Source organism: Dama dama, chromosome X (genome assembly GCF_033118175.1).
Source record: "Dama dama isolate Ldn47 chromosome X, ASM3311817v1, whole genome shotgun sequence".
NCBI classification, from domain to species: Eukaryota; Metazoa; Chordata; class Mammalia; order Artiodactyla; family Cervidae; genus Dama; species Dama dama.
The window spans coordinates 24,633,083-24,652,279 of record NC_083714.1 but is presented as its reverse complement, the minus strand read 5'-3'; the positions used below and the strand labels follow the sequence as shown (position 1 = coordinate 24,652,279).

General features: G+C 41.2%; 1 protein-coding gene across 1 annotated transcript; it reads left to right on the top strand.

Annotated features, from left to right (window-relative positions):
- The first annotated feature begins 579 nt into the window (after positions 1–579).
- Positions 580–3,326, top strand: LOC133052571 (cancer/testis antigen 47A-like). The gene is made up of 3 exons (XM_061137530.1): positions 580–1,300; positions 2,162–2,303; positions 3,314–3,326. Exons 1-3 carry the CDS (start codon positions 580–582, stop codon positions 3,324–3,326), a joined length of 876 nt encoding a protein of 291 aa, XP_060993513.1.
- Positions 3,327–19,197: the final 15,871 nt, after the last annotated feature.

The following is a 19,197-nucleotide window of genomic DNA, read 5'->3' as shown; positions in this document are numbered from 1 at the left end:
TTTAGTACTGCTAACATAGGAGATATACAACATTTTTATGACCCTGTCTCTATTCACATGAGCCATTACCAGGTGGAAATTCCCAGGTGGGAAATTTCTCACAGTTCACATGGCCCAGGATGCCTTCATAAATAATTTCCTGCACAATCACATAAAGGACAGGAGCCTAAAAGACCTCAACACACGTCAGAACCCTAAGGCGTCAAAGAGCAAGTAGGCAATTGTGAGCAATTTGACACCCAAGGGCCTTGGCCGTTCATTGGACACAGAGCACGTCAATCTTTGTTTGTCAGCAAATGAGTCCAGAGCTCGTGACAAGGGGGCGCGTGATACTGTCTACTCTTCTAGCCCCGCCCCTCGACTGTGGCCTGGCTCCACTGCCTGAGGCCCAGCTTCCAGGGGTCGCTTCCGGTGTTGGCCGCCTACCCTCCCGGTAGTGGGGCCTCCTCTGTGGTCCCTTCAGTGACTGCCTCATTCCTTCTCACTGCCCTCAGCCTCCGCTCAGGGTAGCCATTTTGGGTGCCAGCACCTGCGCCACTGCTGTCGTTGCCTGCCCAGCTGAGGTAACTGCCCGCTGCCATGTCCACCACGGGGGATGGAGATCCGGGCCCTGGCAGGCAGGAAGGCCCAGCAGGTGCGGCGGGGACACAGGCCGGAGCCCGCGAAGGTGTGGACCGCAGCTCCGCGCCTCGCAGGGGTGACGCCATGCCTGAGGCCGAGGCGGGTGGAGTCGCGGGGGCCTCAGGAGGCCTGAGGGAGGCGGCCATGGAGGGCTGGAGTGCTGAGGAGGACTCAGACATCGGGCCGGCAGAGGAGGAGGAGGAGGAGGAGGAAGAGGAGGAGGAGGGCGGCGTGGGCCGCATGGTGGACGCGCGCCACTTCCCCATGTCCGGCTTCCGCTTAACGTTCGTGGATCTGGTGCACTCAGTGCTCAACCGTTTCTACTACAACAACCACGTCCTCGTCCGGCCCCCTGACGGCCAAGTGCCGGTCCGGCGCCGGACCCGGCCGCGCTTGTCTCATCACAGCTCGGCCTCCATGGCCGGGTTCCCCGAGGTCCAGGTGCCGTCGGTTGGACCGGGGGCGGGGCCGGCGGAGGAAGCCCAGGAGGCCGAGGAAGCCGAGGCGGCCTCTTTATGGGAGACGGCCGCCGAGGCGGCCTCTCTATGGGAGACGGCCGCCGAGGAGGCCTCTTTATGGGAGACGGCCGCCGAGGAGGCCTCTTTATGGGAGACGGCCGCCGAGGAGTCTGAGGAATCCAGCTTGTGGGAAATGGCGCAGGAGCCAGCCGCGCCTGCGGGTGAGCCTTCGAGGGGTGGGGGAGGGGTGGATTGGGGGTTGGGGTGGATGGAAACACTGGCAGCTGCAGGCCAGGTCTGGGGACCAGGGATCCCAAGGAGGGGGCAGGCTCAGAGCGGGGGACCTCGGGGTGGGGGTGGGGGGGCGGGCGGAGCGGGAGTCAGGGCCTCCTTGAATCGAAGGCCAGAGGAAGCCCAACTCCATAACAACTTCTTTGGTCTGGGGGGAAAATAAGCTGCCCTCTACCAACCCTGGTAAGAGGTCTGAGATGATTGGTGCCAGTTATGAGCCCATAGGTGAAGGTCAGTGGAGGCAAGTGTTCGAGAGAGAGCTTGGGAGGACATGGAAGAGAACAAGCAAATGGTATACCTCATATTTGGTTCATGGCTTTTTAAAACGGCAAGATTCTTGGAAAGTTGATCCCAAAACATTATGAACTCATACAGGAACACTTGGTCAAAATGAAATATTCAGGGGATTGAGGAACTAATGAGCTTCCCCATAGAATTTGTTATTGAGGCAAAACATATTTTGGCAAGAAAGTTCTGACCAAAACATCCAGAATGCATCAGACTCAGAGGATTCTGATCCTTCACCAGAAGTAATCAGTAGCACAGGGTGACAGATCTACTAGAAAAGAATAAATAATGTGATTGTGAAAATGATCAAGCAGCAGCAAAGTGAGGGCCATGGAAGTGTTGTATCCACCAGAAGGAAGGCCCCCAGTTACTATTTTCTTAGTTGCTTCTGTCCTCCTGCTTCTCCTAAGGGTAGAGTACTGGATATCTTGCTATTCCTTATGAGTTGGGATTTTTTTTTTCTGTGAATGTCTGGTCCCAAAGTCTATTATTCTTCTCTCAAGAAACAACTGAATGCCAGGATGAGAACTCCAAAGCAGCAGCTCAGGGCACCAAAAGTGAGGGGAAAGAAAAGGAGTATAACAAAAAACAAGAAGAACCAGAAAAGGATCTGGACCCAGCAAAGGACAGGCCCAGAAAGTCCAGGTATTGGTGTATAGCTTTGAAAATAACCCAGCTGTTCCCAGGCATTTACCAGTTTTGTTTTTGCTTTTTAATTCTGAGTAAATTAAGAAAACGTTTGTTTAAAATTAGTTCAACAACTCAAATTTACCTAATGTTTATAGAACATTCCTGCACCCAGTAATACAAAGAGCATGAAGTGAAATATACTTCATGGCTTCTCATTTGTTCTTATGAGGTCTTTTGTCCTCTATCTGTAAGACTACCAACAAGTTGTAAATGTATCGGTACCTAAGACCAGTATTTCTTTAGAAAACAGTGACTAAAAGCAGCAGCAGCTGGGCTGTGCACTAGTTTGGCCTTCATTTCTTGACCACAGAAGTGCAGTCTCCTGCACTAAGAGAAGACGTCTTTTAGAATGTAACTACTTACAAATAGCAAAATGTTCAGAATTTCAAGTAGGACCACATTTAGTGATTAATACTTAAACATTTGTTCAGTTGTAGATTTTTATATTTTATGTGACAGACAAAAGAAACAGGCAGTATGACTTGTTTATCACTAAGTTGGTAGTGAAGGTGTATATCTTGTCTTTAATGATTAACATTTTTTCCTTCATTTTCATAGTGCTGTGTTTCATAATAACAGCCTCTTTCTCATATGGTAGATATGGAAACAGAGGGTCTAGGAGGGTAAGGGAGTATCATCTGTGGAGTGAGTACAGGCTTTTAAGGTAGAGTGATTTAAGTCCCAGACTAGCCTCTCAAAGGAAGGGGGAAAAAAAGCATTTATGGTGTTGGGCAAGAGGGAGACAAGGTTGGTAGGATCACATGATTGAAGCCATCAGGTTGTACATGCACCCAGTATCCAGGGTGCAGGTTACAAAAGGAAAATGTGTTTTTCTTCTCTCTTTGTTGAGATACAACCCTCAGATAGCAGATATACATAAGGCTGACTGTTTTCTTAGATTTAGAAAGTCTCTGGTGCTGGCTTATGCTGTCTAATTGTTCATTTTCTCTCATTTCTTCCTGCAGTTTGGAAGACTAGAAAGAAGACAGAGAAAGAAGAAAGGATCCATTTTTCACTATTTTTAGATTTTTCAGAAGCCCATGGGAATGTTATTAATGTTGATTTCATTCCAAAATTCATCACCCAAAAAGCAACTGATAATATCTAATAAAAAATCCAATATCTAATTGGCTTTTATCTTTTTTTTTTGGCTTTTATCTTTTACAGATAGTTTTAACTAGAACAAATGCTGTCAAATATAAGTTTTAAAGTAATAAACTGAAATACAGATTTATGTATATAAATAATCCTGATTTAAATCTCTTTAAAAATGAGAAGCCATTTTACATCATTGGAAACTATCACATTCCACCATTTGATAAGCCTGTTTTAAATTCTTTTATTGCAGCCCAAAATAAAATTTGTATTTTTTTTCCATTTATTTTTATTAGTTGGAGGCTAATTACTTTACAATATTGTAGTGGTTTTTGCCATACATTGACATGAATCAGCCATGGATTTACGTGTGTTCCCCATCCTGATCCTCCCTCCCACCTCCCTCTCCATCCCATCCCTCTGGGTCTTCCCAGTGCACCAGCCCTGAGCACTTGTTTTAAAACAATTTTGTAAAGACTGAAATTGAAGTCAAGGCTTTAGATCTGAACTTGTTTACTAGTCACTAGCCATGTGTGGCTGCTGAACATTCAAAATGTGGCTAATCTGAGTTGAGATGTGCTACAAATGTAAAAAGTAATGTAAAGTCTCATTAATAACTAATTACATGTTGAAATTATAATCTAGTATAAATATAGCATTAAAATTACTGTCTCCAGTTTTTTTTTACTTTTTTAAAAATTTATTTTTACTTTTGGCAGCACTGGTCTTCATTGCCACACATGGGCTTTCTCTAGTTACAGTGCACAGGCTTCTCATTGAGGTGGCTTCTCTTGTGGAGCATGAGCTCTAGGGCAAATGGGCTTCAGGAGTTGCAGCACATGGGCTTAGTTGCCCCTCAGCATGTGGGATCTTCCTGTACAAGGGATTGAACCTGTGTCCCCTGAACTGCAAGGCGGATTCTTAACCACTTTACCACCAGGGGTGCCCTCTTTACTTTTTTAAATGTGGCTACAGTCCATAGGGTCGCAAAGAGTCGGACACGACTGAGCAACTTCACACACACACACACACTAGAACACTTAAAATTACACATGACTTGTGTTATATGTGTATTTCATAGTACTGCTGAGTGCTTTTGAAGGAAACCTGATGGATGGTCCAGTTTGCCTGGAGGCCAGATGGTGCTGCTGAGCCTGAGCCCAGACGCTGATTTGGAGCACTGGTTCTCAAAGTTTGGTCCTTAAAATAGCATTATTAGCATCACCCATGAATTCTTAGGCTCCACCCAAGACCTGTGAATCAGAAACTGGGAGTGGAGCCCAGCGGTCTGTTTTAACAAGCCCTCCAGGGGATTCTGATGCAGCCAAGGTTTGAGAAGCGCTGGTTGAGAGCCACAGGGGGCGAAGTTGAGACCCACCTATGGTGGGACCAGCCTTTGTTCACTGCCTTGGGTCTGTTGGAGGTAAATTGAATAGGACAGTAGGAGCTGGATTGGGGAGGAAATTAGGATTCACAGGGGCTGAGACACAGAGAGGCTGTGGATAGGGGATGGCACCAGAGAAATACCCAAAAAGGGACAGAGCTAGTTTCAGAAAGTCACAGACATGATACCAGGTATATGAAGTCTTAAGAGAACCTTCACTCAGCAGGAATGGATGGTAGATACATAGAGTTGCCTGTGAGGATGTATGCATATGCAAGCATACAGAAAGGCATGTGATGGAAAGATAAACCACATTTAGGATGGTGGTTACCTCTCGGGGAAAGAAAAGGACAGTGATCCTATTGGGGAGGGATATGTAGTGGGCTTCAACTGTATCTGTAATTTACATTTCTTAAACTGGGTGGTGGGTAAGTAGTGTTTATAGTATAGTAGTATTTATAATTTTGTGCAGATCTGAAGTATGTCATAATAAGTAAAAATAAAAAGAGAAAAGGGATAAAATGGACTTAATCTTTGAACTCTGTTTAAGGTAATAAAAAGATAAAGTTGTAGATGACCAGAGTGGAGGATCAGAGAAGGGGAAGGGCCTGGGGATTTGAGACTAGACAGGCTCATTTCTGCATTTACTTAAGTCTTCCTAGGTATCTGAAACATGGTCTAGCTGGAGCATACTTTGTTCCCACGGGCTTGGCTCCTGACCTTGTAGATAACTGTTAACCTACTGTCATGTTCTGTGGTGGCATGTCTTATATTCTATGTGCACATGCAAATACACACACTACATCCACCTATTCCATCAAAACCAACCCCTGGACTGAACCTTTAAATGGCTGGGACCTTTAAGGGTTTTATTTATCTTTCTTTCCCAAAGCCCCAGTCAATGAGTTTTCCTCTTAGTAAGTATTTAATGTCGATTAAAGTGAAGTAAACTTAAGATCCCCACAACTCTTTTTTTTTTTTTTTTTTTTGGTCACCAGTGTTGACATTTTAAAATGTGTTATATTATTCCTTATGGCTAGAACCACATGGTGAGACAGAAGGCAAAGCACTCCCTGTCACCATTATTTCAACTGAAAGGGCAGGTCAACTAGTAGGATTTGAGGACCTTCAAACTGGTTCTGATTTGTTAGTATTTCTGCAGTGCTAGTTGTTAAAACAGTATTGCTTCCAGGCCCAGGCAAGAGGTATCTCTGTCTTGAGCTCTATGCTTTAGAGGGCCACTTTGGTCCTCTTCCAGCCACACCCCTCCCGCCAGGGCCAGGAGCCCAGCCCGTGGGAACAAGGGGTGTGTCCTTGCTAGCCCATGCTCCAGGTACCTGGCAGCCCTGAACAGTCCCTAGCCTGCTTCCAGGGCCCATGTGCTCCTCTTTAGACCTGTCCTGGGGAGGGCTGACTACACTCACTGCTGGGGTGGGTGCTCCCAGGCCCAAGGAGGGGTTGTAGGCCCAGAACGGGATGTGCCCTGGCCTAGGAGCCAGGGCATGGGCAGGGGGAGGGGAGGGAGGGCAGCTCTTCCCACATCATCAGGGCAGAACATAGAGGAGTCTGAGAATTCTAAATCCCAACCTGGCCTTTCAGGTCATTAGGAAGTTACATTTGTCGTGGAAGAAGATACAACATATTTAATGGTTTATCATTTGATTTGAACATTTCAAATATTTTTAGACATGTGGATCCCTAACTGAACGCTTTTTCTGAACCTTGCAAATAGGACAAATGTTTCAGGCAGGCCAGATTAAATATCTGCTCTATCACCCCTTTCCCTTTTCACTCCATGTTACACCTATTCCTGAGCATAACTCCATGTTACACCTATTCCTGAGCATAGTGGGCCTCATGCTTCTGAAAATGTTTTATAAATTTTACTTATTTTTAATTGAAGTATAATTGCTTTACAGAATTTTGTTGTTTTCTGCCAGACATCAGCATGAACCAGCCATAGGTATACATTTGTCCCCTCCCTCTTGAACATCCCTCCCATCTCCCTCCCCATCCCACGCCTCTAGGTTGATACAGAGCACTTCTTTGAGTTCCCCAAGCTATATAGCAAATTGCCATTGGCTATCTATTTTACATATGGTAATGTAAGTTTCCATGTTACTCTCTCGATACATCTCACCCTCTCCTCCCACCCCACCATGTCCATAAGTCTGTTCTCTATGTCTGTCTCTCCATTGCTGCCCTGCAAATAAATTCATTGGTACCATCTTTCTAGATTCCATATATATGTGTTAGTATACAATATTTATCTTTCTCTTTCTGACTTACTATGCTCGGTATAATAGGCTCTAGGTTCATCTACCTCATTAGAATAGACTTAAATGCATTCCTTTTTATGGCTGAGTAATATTACATTGTATATATGTACCACAGCTTCTTTATTCATCTTTTGATGGACATCTAGGTTGCTTCCATGTTCTAGCTATTGTAAAGAGTACTACAATGAACATTGGGGTACATGTGTCTTTTTCAATTTTGATTTCCTCAGGGTATATGCCTAGGAGTGGGATTGCTGGGTCATATGGTGGTTTTATTGCTAGTTTTTTAAGGAATCTCCATACTGTCTTCCATAGTGGCTGTATCAATTTACATTCCTGCCAACAGTGCAAGAGGGTTCCCTTTTCTCCACACCCTCTCCAGCATTTATTTTTGTAAACTTTTTAATGATGGGCATTCTGACTGGTGTGAGGCAAGATCTCATTATAGTTTTGATTTTCATTTCTCTAATAAAGAGCCTCGATGAAAATGAAACAGGAGAGTAAAAAGAGCTGGCTTAAAACTCAACATTGAAAAAACTAAGATCATGGCATCAAGTCCCATCACTTCATGGCAAATAGATGGGGTGACAATGGAAACAGTGAGAGACTTTATGTGGGGGGGCTCCAAAATCACTGCAGATGGTGACTGCAGCCATGATATTAAAAGACGCTTGCTCCTTGGAAGAAAAGCTATGACAAACCTAGAGAGCATATTAAAAAGCAGAGACGTTACTTTGCCGACAAAGGTCCCAATAGTCAAATCTATGGTTTTTCCAGTAGTCATGTATGGATGTGAGAGTTGGACCATAAAGAAGCTGAGCACTGAAGAACTGATGCTTTTGAACTGCAGTGTTGGAGCACTCTAATTGAGAGCCCTTGGACTGCAAGGAGTTCCAACCAGTCAATCCTAAAGGAAGTAAGTCCTGAATATTCATTGGACGGGCTGAGGCTGAAGCTGAAGCTCCAATACTTTGGCCACCTGATGCAAAGAACTGAATCCTTAGAAAAGACCCTGAGGAGAAGGGGACAACAGAGGATGAGATGGTTGGATGGCATCACCAATTCGATGGGTGTGAGTTTGAGCAAGTTCTGGGAGTTGGTGCTGGACAGGGAAGCCTGGCATGCTGCAGTCCATGGGGTCGCAAAGAGTCGGACATGACTGAGTGAGTGAGCTGAATAATGAGTGATGCTGAGCATCTTTTCATGTGTTTGTTAGCCATCTATATGTCTTCTTTGGAGAAATGCCTGTTTAGGTCTTTTCCCCACTTTTTGATTGGATTATTTGTTTTTCTGGTATTGAATTATATGAGTTGTTTGTATATTTGGAAATTAATCCTTTGTCAGTTGTTTCATTTGCTATTATTGTCTCTGATTCTGAGGGTTGTCTTTTCACCTTGTTTATAGTTTCCTTTGCTGTGCAAAAACTTTTAAGTTTAATCAGGTCCCAGCTGTTTACCTTTGTTTTTATTTCCATTACTGTAGGATCTTGCTTTGATTTCTGTCATTGAGTGTTCTGCCTATGTTTTCCTCTAAGAGTTTTATAGTTGCTGGTCTTATATTTAGGTCTTTAATCCATTTTGAGTTTCTCTTTGTGTATGGTGTTAGGAAATGCTCTAATTTCATTCTTTTACATGTAACTATCCAGTTTTCCCAGCACCACTTATTGAAGAGGTTATCTTTGCTTCACTGTATATTCTTGCCTCCTTTGTCAAAAATAAGGTAACCTTAAGTGCGTGGGTTATTTCTGGGCTCGCTATTTTGTTACATTTGTCTGTATCTATGGTTTTGTGCCAGTATCATACTGTTTTGATGACTGTAGCTTTGTTGTATAATCTGAAGTCAGGAAGGCTGATTCCTCCAGCTCCATGCTTCTTTTTCAAGACTGCTTTGGCTATTCAGGGTCTTTTGTGTTTCCATATGAATTGTGAAATTTGTTCTAGTTCTGTGGGGAAAAAGCCATTGGTATTTTGATAGGGACTGCATTGAATCTGTAGATTGCATTTGGTAGCATAGTCATTTTCACAGTATTAATTCTTCCAATCCAGGAACATGGAATATCTCTCCATCTGTTCATGTCATCATTCCTTTCTTTCATCAGTGTCTTATAATTTGCCGTATACATTTTTTGTCTCCTTATGTAAGTTTCTTCCTAGATATTTTATTCTTTTTGTTGCACTGGTGAATGAGATTGATTCCTTAATTGCTTTCTCATTTTTCATTGTTAGTATATAGGAATGAAGTGATTTCTGTGTATTGATTTTGTATCCAGTGACTTTGCTAAATTCACTGATTAGCTCTAGTAATTTTCTGATACTATCTTCAGGGTATACAATCAGCAAAAACAAGACCAGGAGCTGACTATGGCTAAGATCATGAACTCTTTATTGCCAAATTCAGACTTAAACCGAAGAAAGTAGGGATAACCGATAGACCATTCAGGTATGACCTAAATCAAATCCCTTATGACTATACAATGGAAGTGAGAAATAGATTTAAGGGACTAGATCTGATAGACAGAGAGCCTGATGAACTATGGACGGAGGTTCACGACATTGTACAGGAGACAGGGATCAAGACCATCCCCATGGAAAAGAAATGCAAAAAGGCAAAATGGTTGTCTGAGGAGGCCTTACAAATAGCTGTGAAAAGAAGGGAAGTGAAAAGCAAAGGAGAAAAGGACAGATATTCCCATTTGAATGCACAGTTCCAAAGAATAGCCAGGAAAGAAAAGAAAGCCTTCCTCAGTGATCAATGCAAAGAAATAGAGGAAAACAATAGAATGGGAAAGACTAGAGTTGTCTTCAAGAAAATTAGAGATACCAAGGGAAAATTTCATGCAAAAATGGGCTCAATAGAAATCCAAATCAAAACCACAATGAGGTACCATTACACGCCAGTCAGGATGGCTGCTATCCAAAAGTCTACAAGCAATAAATGCTGGAGAGGGTGTGGAGAAAAGGGAACCCTCTTACACTGTTGGTGGGAATGCAAACTAGTACAGCTGCTATGGAGAACAGTGTGGAGATTTCTTAAAAAACTGGAACTAGAACTGCCATATGACCCAGCAATCCCACTTCTGGGCATACACACTGAGGAAACCAGATCTGAAAGAGACACGTGCACCCCAATGTTCATCGCAGCACTGTTTATAATAGCCAGGACATGGAAGCAACCTAGATGCCCATCAGCAGATGAATGGATAAGGAAGCTGTGGTACATATACACCATGGAATATTACTCAGCCGTTAAAAAGAATTCATTTGAACCAGTTCTAATGAGATGGATGAAACTGTAGCCCCTTATACAGAGTGAAGTAAGCCAGAAAGATAAAGAACATTACAGCTAACACATATATATGGAATTTAGAAAGATTGTAACGACAACCCTATATGCAAAACAGAAAAAGAGACACAGAAGTACAGAACAGACTTTTGAACTCTGTGGGAGAAGGTGAGGGTGGGATATTTCAAAAGAACAGCATGTATACTATCTATGGTGAAACAGATCACCAGCCCACGTGGGATGCATGAGACAAGTGCTCGGGCCTGGTGCACTGGGAAGACCCAGAGGAATAGGGTGGAGAGGGAGGTGGGAGGGGGGATCCGGATGGGGAATACGTGTAAATCTATGGCTGATTCATATCATTGTATGACAAAACCCACTGAAAAAATAAATAAATAAATAAAGGAAAAAGAAAAAAAGTAAGCTGTAAAAAAAAAAAAAAATGGGCTCAATAAAGGACAGAAATGGTATGGACCTAACAGAAGCAGAAGATATTAAGAAGACATGGCTAGAATACACAGAAGAACTGTACAAGAAAGATCTTCATGACCCAGATAATCACAATGGTGTGATCACTCACCTAGAGCCAGACATCCTGGAATGTGAAGTCAAGTGGGCCTTAGGAAGCATCACTATGAACAAAGCTAGTGGAGGTGATCGAATTCCAGTTGAGCTATTTCAAATCCTGAAAGATGATGCTGTGAAAGTGTCACACTCAATATGGCAGCAAATTTGGAAAACTCAGCAGTGGCCACAGGACTGGAAAAGGTCAGTTTTCATTCCAATCCCTAAGAAAGGCAATGCCAAAGAATGCTTAAACTACTGCACAATTGCACTCATCTCACACGCTAGTAAAGTAATGCTCAAAATTCCCCAAGCCAGGCTTCAGCAATACATGAACCAAGAACTTCCAGATGTTCAAGCTGGTTTTAGAAAAGGCAGAGGAACCAGAGATCAAATTGTCAATATCTGCTGGATCATCGAAAAAGCAACAGAGTGCCAGAAAAATGTCTATTTCTGCTTTATTGAGTACGCCAAAGCCTTTGACTGTGTGGATCACAATAAACTGTGGAAAATTCTGAAAGAGATGGGAATATAAGACCACCTGACCTGCCTCTTGAGAAACCTGCATGCAGGTCAGGAAGCAACAGTTAGAACTGGACATGGAACAACAGACTGGTTCCAAATAGGGAAAGGAGTATGTCAAGGCTGTATATTGTCACCCTGCTTATTTAACTTATATGCAGAATACATCATGAGAAACGCTGGGCTGGAGGAAGCACAAGCTGGAATCAAGATTGCCGGGAGAAATATCAATAACCTCAGATATGCAGATAACACCACCCTTATGGCAGAAAGTGAAGAGGAACTAAAAAGCCTCTTGATGAAAGTGAAAGAGGAGAGTGAAAAAGTTGGCTTAAAGCTTAACATTCAGCAAACTAAGATCATGGCATCTCGTCCCATTACCTCATGGGAAATAGATGGGGAGACAGTGCAAACAGTGTCAGACTTCATTTTGGGGGGCTCCAAAATCACTGCAGATGGTGACTGCAGCCATGAAATTAAAAGATGCTTACTCCTTGGAAGGAAATTTATGACCAACCTAGATAGCATATTAAAAAGCAGAGACATTACTTTGCCAACAAAGGTCCGCCTGGTCAAGGCTATGGTTTTTCCAGTGGTCATGTATGGATGTGAGAGTTGGACTGTGAAGAAAGCTGAGCACCGAAAAATTGATGCTTTTGAACTGTGGTGTTGGAGAAGACTCTTGAGAGTCCCTTGGACTGCAAGGAGATCCAACCAGTCCATCGTAAAGGAGATCAGTGCTGGGTGTTTGTTGGAATGACTGATGCTGAAGCTGAAACTCCAATACTTGGGCCACCTCATGCGAAGAGTTGACTCATTGGAAAAGACCCTGATGCTGGGAGGGATTGGGGGCAGGAGGAGAAGGGGACGACAGAAGATGAGATGGCTGGATGGCATCACCGACTCGATGGACATGAGTTTGAGTAGACTCTGGGAGTTTGTGATGGACAGGGAGACCTGGCGTGCTGTGATTCATGGGGTCGCAAAGAGTCAGACACGACTGAGTGACTGAACTGAACTGAACTGATTATAGTATCATGTCATCTGCAATCAGTGAGGCTTTACTTCTTTTCCCGTCTGGATTCCTTTTATTTCTTTTTCTTCTCTGATTGGCATAACTAGGACTTCAAAACCATGTTGAGTAATAGTAGTGAGAGTGGGCACCCTTGCCTTGTTCCTGATCTTGGAATGCTTTCAGTTTTTCCCCATTGAGAACGTTTGCTGTGGGCTTATCATATATGGACTTTTCTATGTTAAGGTACGGTCCTTCTATGCCCATTTTTTTCGGAGTTTTAATCACAAATGGGTGCTGAATTTTGTCAAATGCTTTTTCTGCATCTATTATATGGTTTTTATCTTTCTTTTATTTTTTTTTAATTTTTTTTTCTTTTTTTGTTTTTTTTCTTTCTTTTTTTTTTAATTTTTTTTTATTATTATTATTTTTTTTTCCAGTGGGTTTTGTCATACATTGATATGAATCAGCCATGGATTTACATGTATTCCCAATCCCGATCCCCCCTCCCACCTCCCTCTTCACCCGATTCCTCTGGATCTTCCCAGTGCACCAGGCCGGAGCACTTGTCTCATGCATCCCACCTGGGCTGGTGATCTGTTTCACCATAGATAGTATACATGCTGTTCTTTTGAAATATCCCACCCTCACATTCTCCCACAAAGTTCAAAAGTCTGTTCTGTATTTCTGTGTCTCTTTTTCTGTTCTGCATATAGGGTTATCATTATCACCTTTCTAAATTCCATATATATGTGTTAGTATACTGTAATGTTCTTTATCTTTCTGGCTTACTTCACTCTGTATAATGGGCTACAGTTTCATCCATCTCATTAGGACTGGTTCAAATGAATTCTTTTTAATGGCTGAGTAATATTCCATGGTGTATATGTACCACAGCTTCCTTATCCATTCATCTGCTGATGGGCATCTAGGTTGCTTCCATGTCCTGGCTATTATAAACAGTGCTGCGATGAACATTGGGGTGCACGTGTCTGTTTCAGATCTGGTTTCCTCAGTGTGTATGCCCAGAAGTGGGATTGCTGGGTCATATGGCAGTTCTATTTCCAGTTTTTTAAGAAATCTCAACACTGTTTTCCATAGCGGCTGTACTAGTTTGCATTCCCACCAACAGTGTAAGAGGGTTCCCTTTTCTCCACACCCTCTCCAGCATTTATTGCTTGTAGACTTTTGGATAGCAGCCATCCTGACTGGCGTGTAATGGTACCTCATTGTGGTTTTGATTTGCATTTCTCTAATAATGAGTGATGTTGAGCATCTTTTCATGTGTTTGTTAGCCATCTGTATGTCTTCTTTGGAGAAATGTCTGTTTAGTTCTTTGGCCCATTTTTTGATTGGGTCATTTATTTTTCTGGAATTGAGCTGCAGGAGTTGCTTGTATATTTTTGAGATTAATCCTTTGTCGGTTTCTTCATTTGCTATTATTTTCTCCCAAACTGAGGGCTGTCTTTTCACCTTACTTATAGTTTCCTTTGTAGTGCAAAAGCTTTTAAGTTTCATTAGGTCCCATTTGTTTAGTTTTGCTTTTATTTCCAATATTCTGGGAGGTGGGTCATAGAGGATCTTGCTGTGATTTATGTCAGAGAGTGTTTTGCCTATGTTCTCCTCTAGGAGTTTTATAGGGTCTGGTCTTACATTTAGATCTTTAATCCATTTTGAGTTTATTTTTGTGTATGGTGTTAGAAAGTGTTCTAGTTTCATTCTTTTACAAGTGGTTGACCAGTTTTCCCAGCACCACTTGTTAAAGAGGTTGTCTTTTTTCCATTGTATATCCTTGCCTCCTTTGTCAAAGATAAGGTGTCCATAGGTTCGTGGATTTATCTCTGGGCTTTCTATTCTGTTCCATTGATCTATATTTCTGTCTTTGTGCCAGTACCATACTGTCTTGATGACTATGGCTTTGTAGTAGAGTCTGAAGTCAGGCAGGTTGATTCCTCCAGTTCCATTCTTCTTTCTCAAGATTACTTTGGCTATTCGAGGTTTTTTGTATTTCCATACAAATTGTGAAATTCTTTGGTCTAGTTCTGTGAAAAATACCGTTGGTAGCTTGATAGGGATTGCATTGAATCTATAGACTGCTTTGGGTAGAATAGCCATTTTGACAATATTAATTCTTCCAATCCATGAACAGGGTATGTTTCTCCATCTGTTTGTGTCCTCTTTGATTTCTTTCATCAGTGTTTTATAGTTTTCTATGTATAGGTCCTTTGTTTCTTTAGGTAGATATACTCCTAAGTATTTTATTCTTTTTGTTGCAATGGTGAATGGTATTGTTTCCTTAATTTCTCTTTCTGTTTTTTCATTGTTAGTATATAGGAATGCAAGGGATTTCTGTGTGTTAATTTTACATCCTGCAACTTTACTATATTCATTGATTAGCTCTAGTAATTTTCTGGAAGAGTCTTTAGGGTTTTCTATATAGAGGATCATGTCATCTGCAAACAGTGAGAGTTTTACTTCTTCTTTTCCTATCTGGATTCCTTTTACTTCTTTTTCTGCTCTGATTGCTGTGGCCAGAACTTCCAACACTATGTTGAATAGTAGTGGTGAGAGTGGGCACCCTTGTCTTGTTCCTGATTTCAGGGGAAATGCCTTCAATTTTTCACCATTGAGGGTGATGCTTGCTGTGGGTTTGTCATATATAGCTTTTATTATGTTGAGGTATGTTCCTTCTATTCCTGCTTTTTGGAGAGTTTTAATCATAAATGAGTGTTGAATTTTGTCAAAGGCTTTCTCTGCATCTATTGAGATAATCATATGGTTTTTATCTTTCAATTTGTTAATGTGGTGTATTACATTGATTGATTTGCGGATATTAAAGAATCCTTGCATTCCTGGGATAAAGCCCACTTGGTCATGGTGTATGATTTTTTTAATATGTTGTTGGATTCTGTTTGCTAGAATTTTGTTAAGGATTTTTGCATCTATGTTCATCAGTGATATTGGCCTGTAGTTTTCTTTTTTTGTGGCATCTTTGTCTGGTTTTGGAATTAGGGTGATGGTGGCCTCATAGAATGAGTTTGGAAGCTTACCTTCTTCTGCAATTTTCTGGACGAGTTTGAGTAAAATAGGTGTTAGCTCTTCTCTAAATTTTTGGTAGAATTCAGCTGTGAAGCCATGTGGTCCTGGGCTTTTGTTTGCTGGAAGATTTTTGATGACAGTTTCGATTTCCTTGCTTGTGATGGGTCTGTTAAGATCTTCTATTTCTTCCTGGTTCAGTTTTGGAAAGTTATACTTTTCTAAGAATTTGTCCATTTCATTTAAGTTGTCCATTTTATTGGCATAGAGCTGCTGGTAGTAGTCTCTTATGATCCTTTGTATTTCAGTGTTGTCTGTTGTGATCTCTCCATTTTCATTTCTAATTTTGTTAATTTGGTTTTTCTCTCTTTGTTTCTTAATGAGTCTTGCTAATGGTTTGTCAATTTTGTTTATTTTTTCAAAAAAACAACTTTTAGCTTTGTTGATTTTTGCTATGGTCTCTTTAGTTTCTTTTGCATTTATTTCTGCCCTGATTTTTAAGATTTCTTTCCTTCTGCTAACTCTGGGGTTCTTCATTTCTTCCTTCTCTAATTGCTTTAGGTGTAGAGTTAGGTTATTTATTTGGTTTTTTTCCTGTTTCTTGATGTAAGCCTGTAATGCTATGAACCTTCCCCTTAGCACTGCTTTTACAGTGTCCCATAGGTTCTGGGTTGTTGTGTTTTCATTTTCATTCATTTCTATACATATTTTGATTTCTTTTTTGATTTCTTCTATGATTTGTTGGTTATTCAGAAGCCTCCATATGTTTGAAGTTTTAACAATTTTTTTCCTGTAATTCAGATCTAATCTTACTGCACTGTGGTCAGAAAAGATGACTGGAATGATTTCAATTTTTTTGAATTTTCCAAGACGAGATTTATGGCCCAGGATGTGATCTATTCTGGAGAATGTTCCGTGTGCACTTGAGAAAAAGGTGAAGTTGATTGTTTTGGGGTGAAATGTCCTATAGCTATCAATTAGGTCTAGCTGGTCCATTGTGTCATTTAAGGTTTGTGTTTCCTTGTTAATTTTCTGTTTAGTTGATCTATCCATAGTTGTGAGTGGGGTATTAAAGTCTCCCACTATTATTGTGTTACTATTAATTTCCTCTTTCATACTCGTTAGCGTTTGCCGTACATACTGCGGTGCTCCTATGTTGGGTGCATATATATTTATAATTGTTATATCTTCTTTTTTGATTGATCCTTTGATCATTATGTAGTGTCCTTCTTTGTCTCTTTTCACTTCCTTTATTTGAAAGTCTATTTTATCTGATATGAGTATTGCGACTCCTGCTTTCTTTTGGTCTCCGTTTGCATGAAATATTTTTTTCCAGCCCTTCACTTTTAGTCTGTATGTGTCTCTTGTTTTGAGGTGGGTCTCTTGTAGACAGCATATATAGGGGTCTTGTTTTTGTATCCATTCAGCCAATCTTTGTCTTTTGGTTGGGGCATTCAACCCATTTACATTTAGGGTAATTATTGATAGGTGTGGTCCCGTTGCCATTTACTTTGTTGTTTTGGGTTCACGTTTATAGTCTAGAGAAGATCCTTTAGCATTTGTTGAAGAGCTGGTTTGGTGGTGCTGAATTCTCTCAGCTTTTGCTTATCTGTAAAGCTTTTGAATTCTCCTTCATATCTGAATGAGATCCTTGCTGGATACAGTAATCTAGGTTGTAGGTTATTCTCTTTCATTACTTTCAGTACATCCTGCCATTCCCTTCTGGCCTGGAGGGTTTCTATTGATAGATCAGCTGTTATCCTTATGGGAATCCCTTTGTGTGTTATTTGTTGTTTTTCCCTTGCTGCTTTTAATATTTGTTCTTTGTGTTTGATCTTTGTTAATTTGATTAATATGTGTCTTGGGGTGTTTCGCCTTGGGTTTATCCTGTTTGGGACTCTCTGGGTTTCTTGGATTTGGGTGGCTATTTCCTTCCCCATTTTAGGGAAGTTTTCAGCTATTATCTCCTCGAGTATTTTCTCATGGCCTTTCTTTTTGTCTTCTTCTTCTGGAACTCCTATGATTCGAATGTTGGGGCATTTCACAGTGTCCCAGAGGTCCCTGAGGTTGTCCTCATTTCTTTTGATCCTTTTTTCTTTTTTCCTCTCTGCTTCATTTATTTCCACCATTTTATCTTCTACCTCACTTATCCTATCTTCTGCCTCCGTTATTCTACTCTTGGTTCCCTCCAAAGTGTTTTTGATATCATTCATTGCATTATTCATTTTTAATTGACTCTTTTTTATTTCTTCTAGGTCTTTATTAAACAGTTCTTGAATCTTTTCAATCTTTGTTTCCAGGCTATTTATCTGTAACTCCATTTTGTTTTCAAGATTTTGGATTATTTTTATTATCATTATTCTAAATTCTTTTTCAGGTAGATTCCCTATCTCCTCCTCTTTTGTTTGACTTGGTGGGCATTTTTCATGTTCCTTTACCTGTTGGGTATTTCTTTGCCTTTTCATCTTGTTTAGATTGCTGTATCTGGAGTGGGCTTTCTGTATTCTGGAGGTCTGTGGTTCCTTTTTGTTGTGGAGGATTAACCCAGTGGGTGGGGTTAGACGATTGGCTTGTCGAGATTTCCTGGTTAGGGAAGCTTGTGTCAGTGTTCTGGTGCGTGGAACTTGATTTCTTCTCTTTGGAGAGCAATGGAGTGCCCAGTAATGAGTTTTGAGATGGGTCTATGTGTTAGGTGTGACCTTGGGCAGCCTGTATGTTGATGTTCAGGGCTATGTTCCTGCGTTGCTGGAGAATTTGCGTGGTATGTCTTGCTCTAAAACTTATTGGCTCTTGGGTGGTGGTTGGTTTCAATGTAGGTATGGAGGCTTTTGGACAGTCACTTATTACTTAAAGTTCCATGTAGTCAGGAGTTTTCTGGTGTTCTCAGGTTTTGGGCTTAAGTCTCCTGCCTCTGGATTTCAGTTTTATTCTTCCTGTAGTCTCAGGACTTCTCCAACTATACAGCCCTGATAAGAAAACTTCTAGGTTAATGGCTAAAAGATTCTCCCCCGTTAGGGACACCCAGAGAGTTTCACAGAGTCACATGAAGAAGAGGAGAGGGAGGAGGGAGATAGAGATGAACAGGAGGAGAAAAAGGGGGACTCAAGAGGAGAGAGACAGATCTACGCAGCTGTCTGTTCCCAGAGTGTTCTCCGTAGCCCAGTCACCTACAAAGATTCACAGAATTGGATTGGGAAGAGAAGGGGAAAGGAGGAAATAGAGGTGTTCTGAGGTAGAAAACAGAGAGTCAAGATTGGGAGAGAATAATCTTTGGTTTAAAAATAGGGCTTCTCTTCTTTTTTTTTTTTTTTGTAAGGTTATAGTGTATTGAAAATGAAAATTAAGGAGTAGTAGAGGAGTACTAGAGGACTTTAAAAGAAATAAGAGAAAAAGGAAAATAGAAAATAGAAGAGAAAAATGAAAGAAAAAAAGAAAGAAAAAGAAAAAAAAATTTTTTTTCCCCCTAATTAAAAAATCGTAAAAGTCTATGGAAATGAAAGTTAAGGAGTAATGGGGGAGTAATAGGGGATTTTAAAGGAAAATAAAAGAGAAAAAATAAAAAAGAAAAAAGAAAAAAATTAAAAAAATTTAAAAAAAAGAGAAAAAAGTAAAATTATATCTAGGAGTTTCTCTGGAGCTGTTGCGGTCAGTGTGGGTTTGGCTCAGTTTCAGATA